General features: G+C 41.6%; 1 protein-coding gene across 1 annotated transcript in view; it reads left to right on the forward strand.

Annotated features, from left to right (window-relative positions):
* The first annotated feature begins 6,543 nt into the window (after window positions 1-6,543).
* mmp16a (matrix metallopeptidase 16a (membrane-inserted)) overlaps window positions 6,544-18,152 on the forward strand; it is a 69,364-nt gene continuing 57,755 nt past the window's right edge. Inside the window, exon 1 of the mRNA XM_071900940.2 lies at window positions 6,544-6,669. Coding sequence (XP_071757041.1) covers window positions 6,544-6,669 — 126 coding nt within the window. The remainder of the gene's footprint in view (window positions 6,670-18,152) is intronic.

Below are 18,152 nucleotides of genomic sequence, written 5' to 3' on the forward strand. Positions count from 1 at the left end.
GGCCCTAATCCCAGCCAGAGACCCAGATGTGTTGACTTCCCGGTCCGGGGAGCCGAGCCAAGCCGCCGATTCATAACAGTACCGTTTTTTTTTACATCAGTGTACACCCTCACTGCCACATTCTGTTTGGTTTAATGACTTCACACTTTCACATTTAAAAGGACACGTGCGTATGGAAGCTGCAGCGGGACTATTATAAAATAAAAGAGCTACGTTCAGGTAGCCCCGCGTGCGATTCCTCTTCGAAATCGGAAAGGGGGGGGCAGATGCAAAGTGGGAAATAATGACAGTCATCGGAGCCGAACCATCCCCACCGTTCGTTAACACGACGAGCGAAAGGCGCTTAGGGGAGAGCTTCATTCCGAAATGCTTAATTTAAGAAAGGAGAGAGGAGAGCGCTGCGGAGAGGCATGTGATCAATAAAACATCGAGGCGGCGACTGGAAGGTGGTCTTTAGTAATGAGGTTTTCAAAGGAATCCGGAAAACGAAGGCGCTCAGATGCATTTATTTATCTGACATTGTTCTATTTAACCTTTAAAAAGGACTTTAACGCTTTACACATCCCTGCTGGAGGAAGGCTTGTGACTGACATATGCCTTTTGTGTTTTTTTCAAAAGAGATGTCAAATACAACAATAAATGCACATATTTAAAGCAATATTCCACTTAGTTTTAACATGGCGGTTATTTGGCTCTTGACTGCCATGAAATCCAGAACATAAACTAATCACCAAGATCAGATGCAGCTGGACGAGTTTGTAGCATTAGGATTTTTACTTCCCATTCATTTGAATGAGGCCACGAAAATAGCGTGAAAACTGACTAGAAATCTATTTTGGAATAAAACTTGTAACAGTTACACAGTTGTAACATATATTAAAAACGAAGTGTTATCATCAATGAAGTCAGTTATCATTCATATCAGCAATCATTTTGTCTGAGATGGCGTCAAATGTTTCAAATGAAGGATATAGTGGTGGATTGCGGGCGACCATATATGTCTAAACCTTAACCTAACCTTAACCTTAACTAAACTTTAACCTAACTTTGGTGGCTGCTTCCATCTGTGAATGTGTACAACTGTATGAATGTGAAAAAAACTGGATCCCTACTCAACAAACCACTGCTGGATGAATAAAGTTTAGAGCAAAAGTCTAAAGGCGTTTTCACACCTAGCTGGATTGGAAGAGTTATTTCTAACCCTGGAGTGGTTTCCCCTCTTTAGTTGGCTTCATCTGACCATACAAAAACACAGCAATCAAACCGAGACCTTGCTGAGAGAGGGCGGTTTCTCACTGCGTTTCCAAACCAACACCCGGAGCTTCATCTGGACTGAGAGCGTGATCCCACCCAACTACAGGAAGCACTGTGCATTATGGGTTAAACACGGCGTGAATTATGGGTTAAGGACAAGTTTTTAATGAAAGTCCTATCCAGTACCAAATTTATGACCAATGAAGGAAATGACTGCTCCCATGTGGCTTTTGCTGATAAATGATGGTTCGTTTGAAATGTTGCCATGTGAAACGGAACTGAACCAATGCACAATTGCAACGAAGAAACCGCTCACCCCTGATTCGCACAAAAACAAATGCACTACAGGTTTGAAAACACCCTAAATGATTCAAACAGTTTGGACGCACTCGCTCCTTTTAAATTACCGACCAGCGCTTCTCTTCGTCTTCCACTGCAACCCCCATTGCTTCGTTCCTCTGCCAGGCGAGAAGGGGAGACAGACGGGGAGGCTTTGGACTCCCGCTGCCAGCAGATCCAGGAGGTCTGACTGGAAGCAGATGCAGCAGTTATGAGACGGAGTCATGTTTTGGAGAGGGGGAGACTGGCAACGCTCCGCGCTGGTGGGAGGACCAGTTGGAAAGGAGGTGAGGGCCAGAACTTGTTAGAAAAGAGTGTTTCGGGGGATTATAGAGAGGAAGAGGAAATCATTAAGAAGAGGACAGGAAGAGAGATAGAGAGAGAGGGAGAGAGAGCTAGGAAAGATGGAGAGAGGCAGTGAAAAAAGACCAAATAAGCAGATGAACTCCTAAATGAGCAGAAGAAGAGAGAAAGGGAAACAAACTCTCACACTGGCGCTTTAGCAATTGACCTTAGTCACATTTTGAACACTTTACCTGGAGGATTGGCATTTATATGCAACTAGCATTACTTCAACACATCAGTGAGTACTTCACATAGACCATATAACAATTATCAAATTAGCTAGCAGTCTCCAGAACAACAACCACGACAAATTGAGTAGGGAAATTAGTTAGCTAGCTTACTGGTTAGTTAGCTACTAGCTAGCTACCTAGGCTAGGCTATGTTAGCTAGTGACGGGCCAAATATATCAAATCAACAGAAATTCAAACCAACACAAGGAATAATACGCCTCCCACTCCTTCTAGTGATTGACAGGCCGTCCCTCAGACGTCTCCTCATTGGTCGAATTTGCTTCCACATATTTCACTTTCAAATGAGAAAAGCAGAGGAATGTGGCTACCACTCTTTCTGAGATTCTGACATGTTATCCCGCTAGTCTTTGCCCACCAAATGTTGCGATTTATTTTCATTACTTCTACATAAATGTAAATCCATAAAAGTTACTTAGCCTACCGCAGCTTTAAAGACCACATAAAATGGCATCTTTGCTTCCTGGATTTGATGCAATTCCTGTTGAAACAGGATGTTGGGGCGGGACATAACGCAGTGAGGGATCATTCAAAAGTCTAAACCAATGGAAAATGAGTCAGGGAGAGAAAGGGAATTTTATTTGATTGGAAGGGTGCGCATCAAAAATCAGATGGTTTTATTGGTTAGAAATGTATATTTATACCTACTAGTGCAGCATGAGGTCACCATGACAGATATTGTGTTTTCCAGTCAGTAACAGTAATGGGAGTTCATTTGATGGGGACTTTAAGTGCAATGAACTGAATTAAGAGAGACAGAGAGAGAAGAGAGTGTGTTTAAAAGGTACAGATGGCCGGTAGAAGGGATGTTGGTCACAGTTTGGTAGGAAGACAGCATGGTCAGCGGGCGTCTGGTGCGGACAGCATGCATCAGCCCGCCACACATGTTCTTCTGGGTTACATCAGCAACATGCAGGGACACTTACACTGCAACAACTTGGCAGTCTGCGGCTCAGTGCGCCTTTTGGGTCTGTTCCTGCATTTTTATTCAGCACCAAATGATCAACAAAATACAATGCAAATTAGACACAGTTTTGAAACGGTGATATGAAACTGTTCTCTAGAACGATTAGCATCCAGACTATGTTTTTATAACCGTGTTAACAATAGGATTCCAATTCCTCCAGTATCCCATCATGCATGATTAATAACCTGGAAGAAAATGTAAATAAATACAGTATAGCACTGTTGCAGATGTTACACACGCATCGGCTCATAATGTTATTGAGAAGGGGCCATTATTGTAGCCTATATGCTGAAGTGGTCTACAAAACGGTTCTGAAGAACAGTTTCAGAACTGGACACAAAATGACCTAAAACTGACATACTGACATAACTGACAACTGACAACGTTCGGGGCATTTAAACCGGTTTGAAACCAGTTTAGGAGACAGTGTGCAGCTAGAAATCACTCTACGGCGGATGAATACGTGGTTGCTTACCTGAAATAGTCCCAAAAATAAACATGGCTACATCAGCTATACTGAGTGAATGATATTTCCTTCCTTTATTTATAAAGCCATATAGTAAAAACCACTATAACAACTTTTTATTACTAAAAGGTCAGTCTTCTTACTTTGGATCATGCTAGTCGCCTACTATCACTCAACATAGTGTATGCTAAAGTGTTAGCATGCAGTTCCAGAGCCAAAGATCTACTGGGGACACATGGATGATTTCAGTGTCTATGTTCTTATTACTTAACTGGACATAGTTATACATTAACTGTATATACTGTAAATTGCAATTATATATATAGTAAATTGGCTTTTGGTTCTTAACATTTCTACTGTGAGTGATAGTGTTTATCCTAATAATTCAACAGCTAAAAACTTTATCTTGTGGGTCACACTGCGGTCAAGCAGATAATTGTGATTAACAGTCAGAAGGCTGATAGTGTTGTTGCCGATGCTTTTCAAAACTTTAAATGGAGTTTTCCATTTACTGCGTTCAGTGAGAATTCCATGGAGGGGCTGGGGGTGGGGGTGGGGGGTGCAAATTGAAACCTCATCAAGTGGGCTAATGGTGCGGCTGGCCTACCTTTGCTCTGGCACACACACACACACACACACACACACACAAACACACACACACACGCTCCTCATCCCTTGGTGTTAGTCTAAGTGGAAAATCATTGATCTGGCTCATTAGATCTGACCCTTCTCTATTATCCGAGGAGATTATTAAAGAGAAAGGCTCTTTCATTAGATACGGTTTTGTTTGTGTATTATGGGGAAGCCACGATTCATTTTATATTCCTTTTACCAGGCAACAGCATTTATAATATTGTATTTTTGAACTGTGACATATTGTCAATATTTGAGCCATAAAATTAGAGCAGTATGCATGATCTGACTTTGAAGATGATTCCGATGCCGTTGATGGAGAAATACTTTGTCCACAGCAGCAGGACCATGAAAACATCAATCAATGAATCTACAGTATCTTCAGTGACAGCCAATGGCATCATCATCATCTACAGGAAACAATGCTGAAACACAGGACAGACTTCTGGTTATATGCATTACTCACCCGCACTGAGCCTGTCATTGCCCTCTAGTGGCCTCCAATGATCCAAATAAACTGTGTGTGTGTGTGTGTGTGTGTGTGTGTGTGTGTGTGTGTGTGTAAAAATGCATAGGAGATCAGAGTCCACATTACTGTAAGTTAATAATACATGGAATACAATATGCAGTGTTGTACAGATAAAATAAAAAACAATCATAATGTATATACATATATTATAATATATCGTCATGAGGCAAACAACCACCAATATTAATAAATAATAAACAATTTATGTAAACAAAAAGCACTGAATTATACGTTTTTCCCTTTAAAGACCCTATTCTTATACAACTTACACCAGTTTGATGTAACTCACTATGATATATATCATGAATTTTTGTCAGCCAAAAAGACTGCCAAACTCTTTTGAGAGTTCTGAGAATAAAAAGATGGGTACATTCTGTTTGTATGGATTTCCGATACATCGCTGACGATATGCAACATGCTCATTCATGAAAGAATGACATTGTTGTGGGAGACTAACAGTCCTAGCTATGTCAAGCCAGGATAATAACGGAAGTTGGGCGATTTTACCTTCAAAATAAAAGTGTCACAAAAAGTTGCAACATGTTTGTCGATAAGGGAAGTATATTCACACTATTTTGCTTTTTTGTATAAAAAGCACTGCCTTTTTTAGGTTGTTTTTCCCCCCATATTGACCATACATAGTACATAGGTACAACTTAGAAACATTTAGAAACTACCAGATTGAGTCTATGATAAGAGTAAGAATTAATCCTCATCATTACTACTGATACTTTCTCCATGTCCAACACAGAATAAGACATACAAACTTTACCACTGCTGCTTTCTACACTTTGAACAAATAATAATAAATAAGTAAGTAAAAAGTAAAATAAACCAAAAAAAAAAAGTTGAATTTTTCTCAACTTTATCAACTCTGCCAAAAAAGAAGCCAGGCTCTGCGTTTTTCCAAAATGGCTGCTCCCTTAATGTAAAAAAGGTTATGGCAGTTTAAATAAAGTGGAATAGTGTGAACATGGCCTTTGAGTTTTATTTTGAAAAATATAACCGGAAGTCGTCTTTTTAAAATTTTTACAGGCTTGACACTGGTCCTCTGGTCCAAAGGTAGTGATATCATATAGCTGTTGTTATGTGAAAACCTCGTAACTCCAATTTTGGTTATTTTCATCTTTTAACTTCGATAAAGCACGAGCCTACATGGATAATGGGGTTGGAAATTTCTACAACCATTAAGCTTATGAAACCCATTTTAAAACACACACACAAAAAATGCAGTGGTCTTATATGAAAAAGGCTGGAAAAGACGGTTTTCCATAGTTCCTGAAAAGTTGACATTTTTGATATACGAGGTTTTTACCCGACAGCGGCGATGGATGGGGAGTGGGAGGGGGGCGCTCGGGCCAATCAGCACATGCGCAGTCGCTGGGAAATACGGTTGAAAACGGGCAGCTATGCCGCGCGGCGCAGGAATCGAGCTGAACGTGTCCGTCAGGAAGAACGGTCGGTGTACCGGAGGACTGACCCGGGGACAGCGGGACCGGGACGCAACTGACAGCCGTTACGAGTGATTCTTTCCCCGGGATAACTTCCTCCTAAAACCACGGCGAAAGCGGCAAGGAAAGCGGTCGACGAATCCTCTCCTTCTCCCTTTCCCTTTCCTTTCCTTTGGGCACCGCAAGAGAGATACCGAGATAACCAGCAATGTTTTGCTAAACGTCTAGGATTTACTCCCGTTGTCCGTTTGTTTTTATTGACTGTAAATAAAACTAAACAGAGACAATAAACAACAACAGCGGGGTTCACTATGGTTTTATTGGCGTTCCGCACTAGGAGATGTCTTAATAGCTGCTGTATAGGGACGTTATGCTTGCAGTTGTTGCTGTGGATTTTATGTGCCGTGAACGGAGAGGAGCAGCCGTTCAATGTAGAGGTAAGAACCGGGACCGTTATCTGTTGACATGAAAAGATTTCAATAAAGGAAGAAGAAATGTGCTGTCCTCTCAGCTTCAACTGATTTTTTGGGGTGTAGTTTGAACAGAAATGTGACATATAAATGACATATTTGACATGTATGTCCACATTGATTTTCAACAATAGAGGGTCTTTGTTGAGATGCCCAACTGGGTTAGTTGTTCCCCATCTATCAAACCTTATCTCCTCTCTAAGCTTTTTGGATGCTCTTGCATGGGAAGAAGACCTATTTTGGCCAGATTTTTTTTGTTGGTTTTTCAAAGCTTACTGTCATTTGAATAGAAATTATCCCAATTAGAGAATGTATTTATGACTATTTTGTTATCATAGGTCTCACTCTTGCTACTGTTATCTCCCCACAGTAGACAGCTATGCAGTTCAATACTAAATCAACAACAACAAAATTCTTCCCAAAGAGGTCAATGGGACAAAATAGTATAAAATCAGCATCTGTGGCCTAATGTGTGTCAATTCGAGGGACTGTGACTTGAAAACCCATGAGACATGACAAGAGAACCCATGCCTTGGAGCGTTCAAATAGTGTCATTCATGCCATTATACACAGGAATGAATGCACCACATGCTGAAAGGCTAGATTGCGTAAAAAGGGGACCCTGTCTGTGGGGCCACAGGCGATATTCTGGGCTGCTAGATGAGTTTTTAACCGAGCAAAGAGTCTCCTTTCAAAGGTAGCTTTTATTCTGATCTCATATCCCAACTTAGCCTAATGGTTTGTTAAGAAGCTTTAGGCTACAAGTAGTACAGCAGTAAACCGTAACAGTCAGTCTTTAAAACGAATCAGATGCCTTTCTTTCTTTCTTTCTTTCAAGGGTTGAAAGCTTATAGTGCTACTTCTGAACTGATAGTATAAGCTTTCCTCCCTTGGGAGAAGGAGTGAAATTCTTGGTTTTTATCAAGGGCACATCAGTCTGTCTTCCATGCCTCCTTTACTGTCAGAGCAAATCACTTGCATTTAGCCAAAGTCCAATGTATTAGGCTATCGTCAAGCGTTACACCCCACCCCATAAGCCCTCGCTGTCTCTCACACTTGACTGCACACACACTCGCGCACACACACACACACACACCCTGGCATGTTCGCTGACAGTCATTCAATTCCTACATCCACATCTCCACATGATTTGCGAGCTTGGCATGCCACACCATCGCCTTCGGAAAGGCAGGCGGCAGATTCAGCCCAGATGCTGCAGGTTATTCGGTTAAAATGTCCAAGCTCACATGACAGAGAGGAAGGTAAACAGACAGATACAGAGATGTCATGAGTTCTTTGCACTCTGTAGGTATATACTGTATGTATATTCTGCTTTTTGCTTTTATTGAGTCGCAAAGTGTCAGTTCGAATTCAAAACAAATTCTGAGAGAGATATATATATAGACCAAACAGTCTCGGACCAAACAGTCAGTGCCTGTTAGATACAACCACATAAAATATCCTTAGTTGACCATTCTCCCCACTCCCTGCTTCTTTTTTTCTCATCAGTGGAGGGGAATGTCTGAACTTTTCATCCCCACTACAAACACTGAAACGGTTCTTTCTTGTCCGTTTCATATAATATGATATGAATCAATAATGTCTAGCCTCGGTCTCTGTTGCAGGAGAAAATCCATAATGTGAATATGAGCAATGATGGCTGGTATTTAACAGGCGTCTCTTTGAATGGAATGCTGCTCAAGGATCGGTTGGTCGTGGCAACTGAGTCGCTGATCTTAGATCATCGCTCTCAGTAGCCGCCACCCTTAAAATAAAAGATAAAATAAAACTCACTAACATTCCAATCGCAATTCCTTGTTATTTTCTAACAATCTTCTAATTTCCTCAGCAACTTTTTTTTATTTTGGACCTTATTTACAAGTTCCTAAGTTTGCTTCACATCCCCTTTTCCCTTTTCCCCCCATGTTCTTGTCTGGGGTTTTAAAAATCTTTCCTTAGCTCTTCTTTCTTTTCTTTCTTTCCCTATCTTTTTGTTGTCATACATGATCATTCTGTGATCACATGAATGTTGTGAGATTGATCTTTGCACACTTTAAATTGGCTGCTTGTTTCTATTTATTAAACTCATTCCTGACCATGTGAGACTATTTCATTATGTCTGTTAGATACATGTTATGTTAGATACATTCCTACAATAGCCACAGTACAACTAACAGCTGTCTGCTAAGTGTGAAAAAGTGATCGCAAATGGCAACCATAAAAATAACCTTCCATACTTCTGTTTCATATTTCTGTAATCAGAAGCCTTACCTTTTTCAATCCTTTGACACTTAAACAAGTGTGTCATTTTCTTAGGGCTAAGGGAGAAAAAACATGGGAATCGTGAGAACTTTGCTTTGTAAAACTTTGTGTTTTCATAGGGTGAAAAGGTAAGAGAATATTTGGCAACGCTATTCTCAGGACAAAAGTTACAAAAACATGTAAGATGTATTTTCCCTAAGACAGTATTGTGAATCCAGTGCCAGGTGTATAATGATGGCTGAGTGAAAGCCTCCACATGTCAACATTTCCCTTTGCTGGTTTGGACAAGGTGGGTCTGCTTTGCACTGTAATGTAATGTGAGACATAGTGGGCCCCCAATTAAAAGAGGCAGCCATCATTATGGTCCTGGACCACTGGGCAGCCCAGAGGTTAGAGAAGGGGCGCTTGTAACGTCGCTGGTCCGAATCCCAGGACCGGCTGGGAAATTGTGGGCGGGGAGAGTGATTAACTGAAATGATTAACACTACCCTCTATCAACTACTGTCAAAGCAGTGTTTTCAAGGCTGAAGAAACTGCTCAACGGCTCCAGTGGAGCTGCTCACTGGCCAACAGTGGAAGAGTGTGGTTGTACTGGGCAGCTTCCAGGCGTAAATGTGTGTAACTTTGAATGTGTAGTAGGCTGTTGCTGGAAAAGAGCATAATACTCAATTGACTTTCCCTGGATAAAGAAAAAAACAACAACTTTCTTTGACCCTGTGGTACAATCAATGCAGGGTAAAGCCATAGCTATACCATAGACATAATAACCCACACTTAAACTCACACGCGTGTTACAGTAAGTGTTAGCCTATCTGAGCAGTATTGCCATGCGTTTGTCCCGCTTCTGAAAACCCAGTCCAGTCCAGTTGTGTTGCAGTCAGACAGCACCATACTGCCAATAGCAGGAGTGATTGATGTCCCTCTGCATGTCTGGGATGCTATAAACGGCTGCTGGTTTGGAAAGCCTGTGGAGATTGAACTGGTTTGGCTTGCACACCGTGGCGATCGCAACAGCCACTTACTGTACTGGTTATGTGTGTGTGTGTGTGTTTGTGTCTATGTCTCCCTCGCTCTCTCTCTCTCACACACACACACACGGACCACAGGTTATAGAGGGCAATAAAGACGAGTGAGATGAGTGAGTATGTCCTCTAAATAACAGGTGTGGTTTGAGGCGGGAGGTCATCCTAAACCTTGCCCTGTAATTGGTGGTCAGAATGCGGTCAGTAGAAAAGCTTGGCCCCTATTGGATGGCAGCTTTGATGTTCTTGCGCTCACTTCCTGGATTTGACTTCATGGCTGAATTTACTGCATTGTTACGCAAGCATCTTTACTTTTGTTAATGCATTTTATTTACTTCTATTTTTTTACTTTGGATCGTATTTTTCTGAAAGTGTAGCCTGTCTTTGAGTGATAAAACAGTAATTAACAAGTACTAACCTTTACTGTGAACATGTAACACTTCTCAGTGCTGTGGTTCTATAGATCTGCCAGTCACTGCTCAGTGCTAAAACATTTCTGAAAACTTTTCAGCTTTTGTTTATCCTATTGTCTTCCCTGAAGAAGTAATTTTCTCTGCAAATTAGTCAATGTCATTCACAATGGCACAGCCACAAGTTCATTTCATTTATCTCCTCGTGAGTTTTTTCTCTTTCAGTCCATACTGATTTTGTGTGAAAAATATTAATGATTTTGTGAGAAGTCATTTTGAATATTTTTTCAGTAATGCAACATGGGCTATGCTAGGAAGTAGAGCTATCTTGTATTATTTTTTATCTTTTTTTTTTACATAACACAAAGTAATTAAAAGAGAGATAATGGATTTGTAATCTCTTTTTCCTGTCTTTGTCTGCCACTGCCAGACAATTGGGATGAAATTTTACTCAACATTGTGTAAGAGTGCTTTGCAAACGCACAGGCATCCCGAATATTGTTCAGCCAATATCAAACAACTGTTTATTCCTGTCATTCTGCTCAAGGTCTTGTTGGTAGCTGACAAGTAGCTCAAGAATAGAATGCTTCTCATTTTAATTGACTTTTAATTTCTCTACTCTTTTGGTTTCTTTACTCTTTCTGGTTGCGTCAAGGCTTTCAGTTCAATGTGGATGGAAGTATCGGGTGCCAGATAGGGCATTATGTTTAATTGCAGTATTCTGTGCTCTCTAGTCTAGCTCCTTTCTCTTCGTTCTGTTGGGGATATGAGATGTATTGACTGATGGGTGATTTTTTTCTCTCAACTGTAGCTTCCCCTAGAAACATAACCACATTGTGGGAGTGCAAAAACCCTGCGAGCGTCGTATTGCTTTTGGTAACACTCAGTATTTCACAGAGAAGCATCAGGTGCAATGCTTCGCGGTGAGTCACATTAAGTGTTTGAATCATGCCACTACGCTCACCAGAGACAAAGCGATGTTGCTTAGTCAGAGGTAATCTGCCGTACAACACAGAGAGCACAAAGTTGCACCGGTGTACTCCCATCTGTTAAAACATCCTGCCTCAGATGGATGAATGAATTAATAAAAGCCGGTTTGGCTCTGCTGCTTGTCAGTTGTGGTTATTACCTCTGCCAAGGAGGTGATGTGTTCGCCCCTGTTAGTTTGTTTGTCTGTCTGTCTGTCAGCGGGATATATCAAAAACTTATGAGAGGATTTCCATGAAATTTGGTGGACTGATTGGTCATGGGCCAAGGAACAATTGACTAGATTTTGGTGATGCGGATCTGGGATTTCCACTATTAGCTATTGTTTGTTATCGATAATGATTGCAAATACTAAGCGTATGTTTGCAGGGTTAAGAAATCAAATTAACTCAAATTTAAGTTGCAATGTTGTCTATGCAGCAAATTAGAGAAATGGAGTTGCCTTCTAGTGATTATAAATAGAAAAGGTGTAGTAGTGTAGCGACAAAATTTGCCTTTACAGCTAGACCAACCATCGAATTAACAATTCAAATTTAAAGCTTGGTGCATTGCCAACAAAGATATTGAGAAATGACTGCTTGTTAGGGATGCAATATTTTAAAATTCCTATAGTTATGGATATAGATGTGATAGAAGATGCACTTACTTCCAATGATGATCCACCCCCAAGAGGAAATGAAAACGCTACAGATCCATCTTGGCACAAAATCATTACCTGAAGCTCCTCATTCATTATCTCTAAAATATAGAGGACCAGGAGAGTGTCTGTGAAAGTGTTATTATTTTGTCAACCAAGCACTTAAAGTTACCTTGTACCTGTAATGGCAGTGCTATCAATCATTTTGTAAAGAGTCGGTGTCACTTTTTTCAAATGGTAGATATATGGAAGCAAACTCTTCAGATGTTTGTGACATTGTTGCGGCACTAATGCAGGAAAGAGACAGGATCTGTTCGACTCCCACCACTGTAACTACTGTAGCTGTCTTCAACACTCCAGTACTAACCGCTCAGTGCTGTTGTCACTATGTGTGGAACGGTGGAGCTTCATTCCTGTCGCCGATCATGTTACCAGTTGGCATGCCCGGCCTCTGGGCAGCATCTGAATAATAGAAAGCCACTACTGTGTGTGTGTGTGTGTTTTCTATGTGTAAACGGGGGGTTTGCATTCTCACTTCTCTGTGCATGTGTTTGTTTGTAGTCAAGCACTTGTATGTGTGGGCACACCAGGCCAACAGGGTTGACTTGGCCTGAGGGGGAGTGTATGTGTGTGTGTGTGTGTGTGTGTGTGTGTATTTTGTGTCTTTCTTCCTTGTTCTGTTTACATGTGACAATGGCTTCACTGCCCTCACTGCCCTCAGCACTGCCATTGGTAAGCACAGTAGGTCACCAGACTAATGAAAGGAACTGTTGAGGACTCTGTGACTCAGAAAGGCATTGCTGGACTAAACCTGGGTTTATATGCAAATAACTGAATAGGGTTTTGCATGGTGTTAAAGTGGTAATCTGTGAGATCCTTGTGATCCTTGTTTTTTTTTAAGTTTGAGTTTCTGTAGGTGGCGCTCTTTTCTTTGTCTGTTCAGCCATGGTGGCTATCACTGCTCATGCGCACTACCCAGTTCTTCTTCTATTTATTCCAAACAAACTGGAAATGTAAAACGCATCACTTCCTGTGCGGCAGAGGATTTTTCCCAGGAAAGAGCTACCAGACACCAGGTGTTTAGAACAGACAATGTAAAAGCTTTCATATACAGTAGGTTGAGTCAGTGTTGTGTTATAGCAATCGACGGTAGAGAGTAGCAAAATAGACATTTATTTATATGAGAATGTCATGGAATATTACTTTAATATTATTTTCTATGCTATTTCAGCTTATTAAACTGTGTACAGTGGAGAGAGACAGGAAAGATGGAAGGGAGAGGCGATGACATTCAAATGTTTGAACTACTGGAAGTGTGTTTGATTTATCTTGCCAGACATAAAACAGGCTCAGTAGTAGATACAGCACTTGCAAGATAAGAAACATCTAATATTTCTTTCTCCACGTTTTCCAATATTTCTCCAATTTTTCTTTCTCCAATTTTTCTTTCTCCAAGTATATAAAATATGTAGGTCAGTAGCAATGTAGATGTTGAATTGATGCTAATGTGTTTCTATGCAGTTGAAATGCAACAACGGTCGACCTATTTCTGTATATACAGTATAAGTATATGAGCTGAGTGTATGTGTGTGTGCATGCAAGCGTATTTGTGGGCATATTCATATTTGTGTGCTTCATCCTCATTTCTCATTGAGCAGTCATATGGATTGCAAATGCACACGTGCGCGCGCACACACGCACACACACACACACACACACACACATAGGGCTCTTGACGTCATTTGGCTTCGGTGAGAGAACAGATTTCTGAGCCACCGGGGTGTCTGTGTCAGTCTGTTTACCCAATCCTAGAAAAATACACAACACCTGCACCAACCTAAATGATTCATAATCAAACACATGCACACACACACACACACCTGATTTCCTTCACCAGCCTTTAGCCTACTACTTGTTGTTATTGTCAGGTATTATTCCAAATCGTTCTTGTTATATATCAACAGTCATTTTCTTTCTTTCTCTCTCTCTCTCTCTTTCTCTCTGTCAGTCTCTGAGAGGCATCTTTGGTCACAGCTTAGTGAGCTGTTAAATCTTTAATGTGACTGACAACTGCAACATAAGAATCTGCCAGTGGGGCATCACATGTAAGGCTGTCAATTATGCTGTTGACAGGAACGCTTGTGCATGTGTGTGTGTGCTGATGCATGTCTGTGCATCTGTGTATTTGTACGTTGTGCAGCTTTGTGAGTCATGGCAATTGTTGCAATCTGATACCTTGTGTAATAATGCAACCACACACCTACATGTTCCAATACGCGACTACTATGCCAGTGGGATGTTAAGTGGGAGCCTGAATATGCATCGGCCTTATCGGTTTTATCTAAGCTTATAGAGTGAGCTTTTAAAGTGTCAGCCGATGTCAGATGTCACACTCCAGACATTTCTCTCTTCATTTGTCTGAAGTCATTTCTTCTGCAAATGATTTGAGAATTCCCAAAAGATTCCCCGCTCGCAAGGCGTTGTTCTGATCAGTATGTATGATCAGACTGTGACATTTTTTGGTGACATTTGTCTGACATTTTGTCCTAATGGGGCCACTGAGATGGTGAACACAATACGCATGGAGCAAGTGTGTGCCTGTGTGTGTGTGTGTGAATGTGTGTGTGTGTGGGCCAAACAACTAGCGACATTGTGCTCAGCCTCTGCAGTAATAGGTATTCAGGCCATGTGGCGCAGACAATGCTTTCGGTATCCTTAAAAGCCATGTTGAATCTCTAATATTTGAATCTTATGTAAATTAAAATGTTATGTGGATTCAAGTAAAGCATTTAAAATGGGTGTGTGTGTGGGTTTGCGGTAGCGAGTGTGGGCAGGAAGGCTTCGGTTGCCTTAACGACCCTGGCACGCTTGCCAGTGGTTGTGTGTCCCGGTGAATAATTCAGGCCGGTCGGAGGCGGCAGGCTGTCCCAGGAGGCCGGAGTCGTGTTCCCACAAGTCACCTGTACAAAAGGGACTTGGCCAGTCCCGGCTGGCAACACGTCTACCCCAATTCTGTGTTACTGGACAGATAAACACACTTTTTACAGCATGTATTAGCCTAATGCTGACCCCCCTCCTGAAAAGGAATTGCTTGGAATTGCTTTCTATCCTTGCAGGGAGTTAATTGCATTCAGTCGGCATCCCTAGGTGTAAATCAGTCTTTGATTAGATGGCTGGACTGAAAACCAGGAGGGATCTGGATCCTGAGGACCAGCAGTGAAAACCACTGGCCTAGCACAGTGGAACTTGTTGATCTTTTGTAGCCTACAAGCTGTTTTACGTTCAGGTTTTTGAACACTTCTGTCCTGCCAACATGTTATCTATCTGTCAACATGACTACTTTGTCACTTGGCATTTTTGACAGGACACAGGATAGCATATGGCTCATAATTTCACCACCATATGTGCTATAAATCAATGTGAAATATGATCCTGCAGCTTATAATTCAAGACCAGCAGAAGGATCCTGAACAGATAGTTTCAGCAAATGTTGCTTTTCTGCTTGGTCCAAGTGAGTAAAAAACACTGCACCCAATTTTAGAAGATAATGATGCAAGGGGAAAATAAGTAAAATTATATCACGCTTGAAAGGAGTAACAAGTAATTTGCAACATATTACCTTTTTTGTGAAACAAGCCCAATATTGGTTGCAATATGTTTATATAGTTCCACTTTACAACATTCGAGAAAGAAGATGCTGCAGCACCTCCTGTAATGCTATGCTGGCTGGATGCATGATGGGGATACTAATGGTGCTGATGCATGTATGTGTGTATATGTACATTTACATAAGTTAATATGTACAGACATGGATATAATCACACATGCATGCCTGGGTACAGTGCAGCCCCTTCAGCCCATTCTGGCTATAAACCAACAATCAGCTCAGACTCAGAGGTGTAGACATATTTTTCTCACTTGCTCAGTCATTCACTGCTTATAACAAAGCAGCTGTGTCACAAGCATTCCCAGGTTTTGCAAAACAGTCTAAGCCTGATTCTTTGTGTCATTGCACCACAGTAACCTGCTGTGATTCATTTACAAATGGAGCAACCAACTTGTTGTGGTTTGGTGAATGCGAGTGGCAGAAAAAGATTGCGCAAACTTGTGAAATAAACATGTGTATGTTGTGTGTTTGTGTCAATTCCTTAAGGTATGGCAAAGTCCTTGTTTATAGTATCATTTGCCACCATATAGTAGCCCACCTTTTGGGGACAACGGTAGCAATGAGTGATACCAAAATATTAGTGCTGTATCAGTTCAGTATCAATATCAGCTTAGAGGAAACATTGGTCCTGATTGCTCCCTTGATGTGACTTTTTTCAGATGTGGCTTCTAAATATATATATTCAGTGATGGTGTTTAGTCATTATAGAAAAACTACACAATCAAATTTGGACTCACGAGAGCAAAGTTGATGCCCATGTGACCTGCAGCACAAGTGCTTTGCTGTCCCTGTAACCTCAACCGATCAATCACCGATGCCAGCATCAGCAACCACCACACGCCGTCGGCGCGTTGCCATGCCGACTGGGCTTCCCAAGGCAGGTCTCATCTATAATAGAGTGATTCCATCGCCTTGGAGGTTGGCCTTTTGATGTCACCCATCGGCTAATTAGCCCTCCTTCTGCTCGTCAGGTAGCGGGCCAAGCCAGTGGGTTGAGGGGTTGTCCAGGCACGTGAACACACCGGGAGCCGCGGGTTCACCTCAGTTCACCGCTCATGTGAGGCGACTTGATGAGGACAAGGCCCCTGAGTCACTCCAGACCTTTGTCCCTTCTCTCATACTGTGTGACTCTCTTCTTATTGTCCTGCTGGGAACAGTGCGCAGTCACTGTGTTTTGGAGGCGCAGGCGGAATTCACCCGCGACGCCCGTGCTCAGTTTGTTTCTTGTTTTAGAGCCTAGCGGTTAGGGAGAACATTCTGGAATTGGAAGGTCTCAGGTTTTATCCCAGAAAGCATTTGTCCTGCTGAAGTGTGTTTGAGCAAAGCACTGAACCTCCTACCTGCTCATTTCTCAATTGTAAGGAGCACTGGATAAGAGCAGCAGGTAAATATAAAATGGTTTGAGTGTTTTCTGTTGATATGGATTCATATTGTGCCTTTTAACCTAGCTGTAAAGGGCCATTTTACACCACAGGTTGGTTTCATTCTAATAACCCTACATAAACTCCATCTCTTTGCTTTTTGTCTTACTTTGCATGCTGCAATATACTGTCATATTCAGAACCTGAAGTAATTCAATACATCTTTTCAGATGAATTTTTTAGTGTGACAAAAGTGGAAAAGAAAACCAGTGTATCTGAAAGAGAAGTCTAGGTCAAAGCAAAGTCAAATCAAGTGCAGAGAAATCAAAGTAGTGGAACATTGGCTTTCTTTTCCACCTTTTTCACGTTTAGATAACCTGTCAAAGAGCACTTTGTTTACTTCTCCGCTCACTAATTATGCATACTTTTCTTACAATAGAATCACATTCATTTTAATATCACGTCATTAACAATACTTTTGCCCCATAAAGTTTTCAATCCCCTAAATATTTTGCACAGTGCCACCGGGACGCTTGTAACGCAGCACTACTATGAAACGCGGTCACCATTCTACGTCATTATTATTATTACACCGACAAGGAGTCCAAATTGCAGGTGTATCGAGCGGCGACGTCTACGCTTACAAGCTCCCTCGTTACCCATTGGCGGAGAGAAAATTTTGCCTTATTGAATAGGGAGGCTGTCTCGCTCCGGCCTCGTGCTCTCAGGAATCCTGACATCGGCAGAACACTGGCAACCATAGATCATGAGGAGAAAGAACGAATCAATGAGAGAGAGAGAAGAGGGCAGCGGAGAGGGAGAGTGGGGAATAAAGCAAAGAAAAGAGAAAGAGATAAGGACAGAACGAGAGCGGAGCGGAGGGGGAAAAGCGAACACCTCGGCCCTGATTCAGCAGAGCACACATCTTCTTTCACATCTTCTCGCTCTATTTCCTTCTTGTTCTCTTTCTTTTTTTCTTGCTTCCTCCCAAAAGAAGCCGTGGAATTCTAATAATGCATGAGGCAAGGCAGACATAATATTCTATAAACGTCTTGTACTGTAGGACCTGGGAGACCAAAAACATTGGCAAAACATCTATAGGAA

The sequence above is a fragment of the Centroberyx gerrardi genome, chromosome 22, assembly GCF_048128805.1.
Source record: "Centroberyx gerrardi isolate f3 chromosome 22, fCenGer3.hap1.cur.20231027, whole genome shotgun sequence".
In the NCBI taxonomy this organism is placed as follows: Eukaryota; Metazoa; Chordata; class Actinopteri; order Beryciformes; family Berycidae; genus Centroberyx; species Centroberyx gerrardi.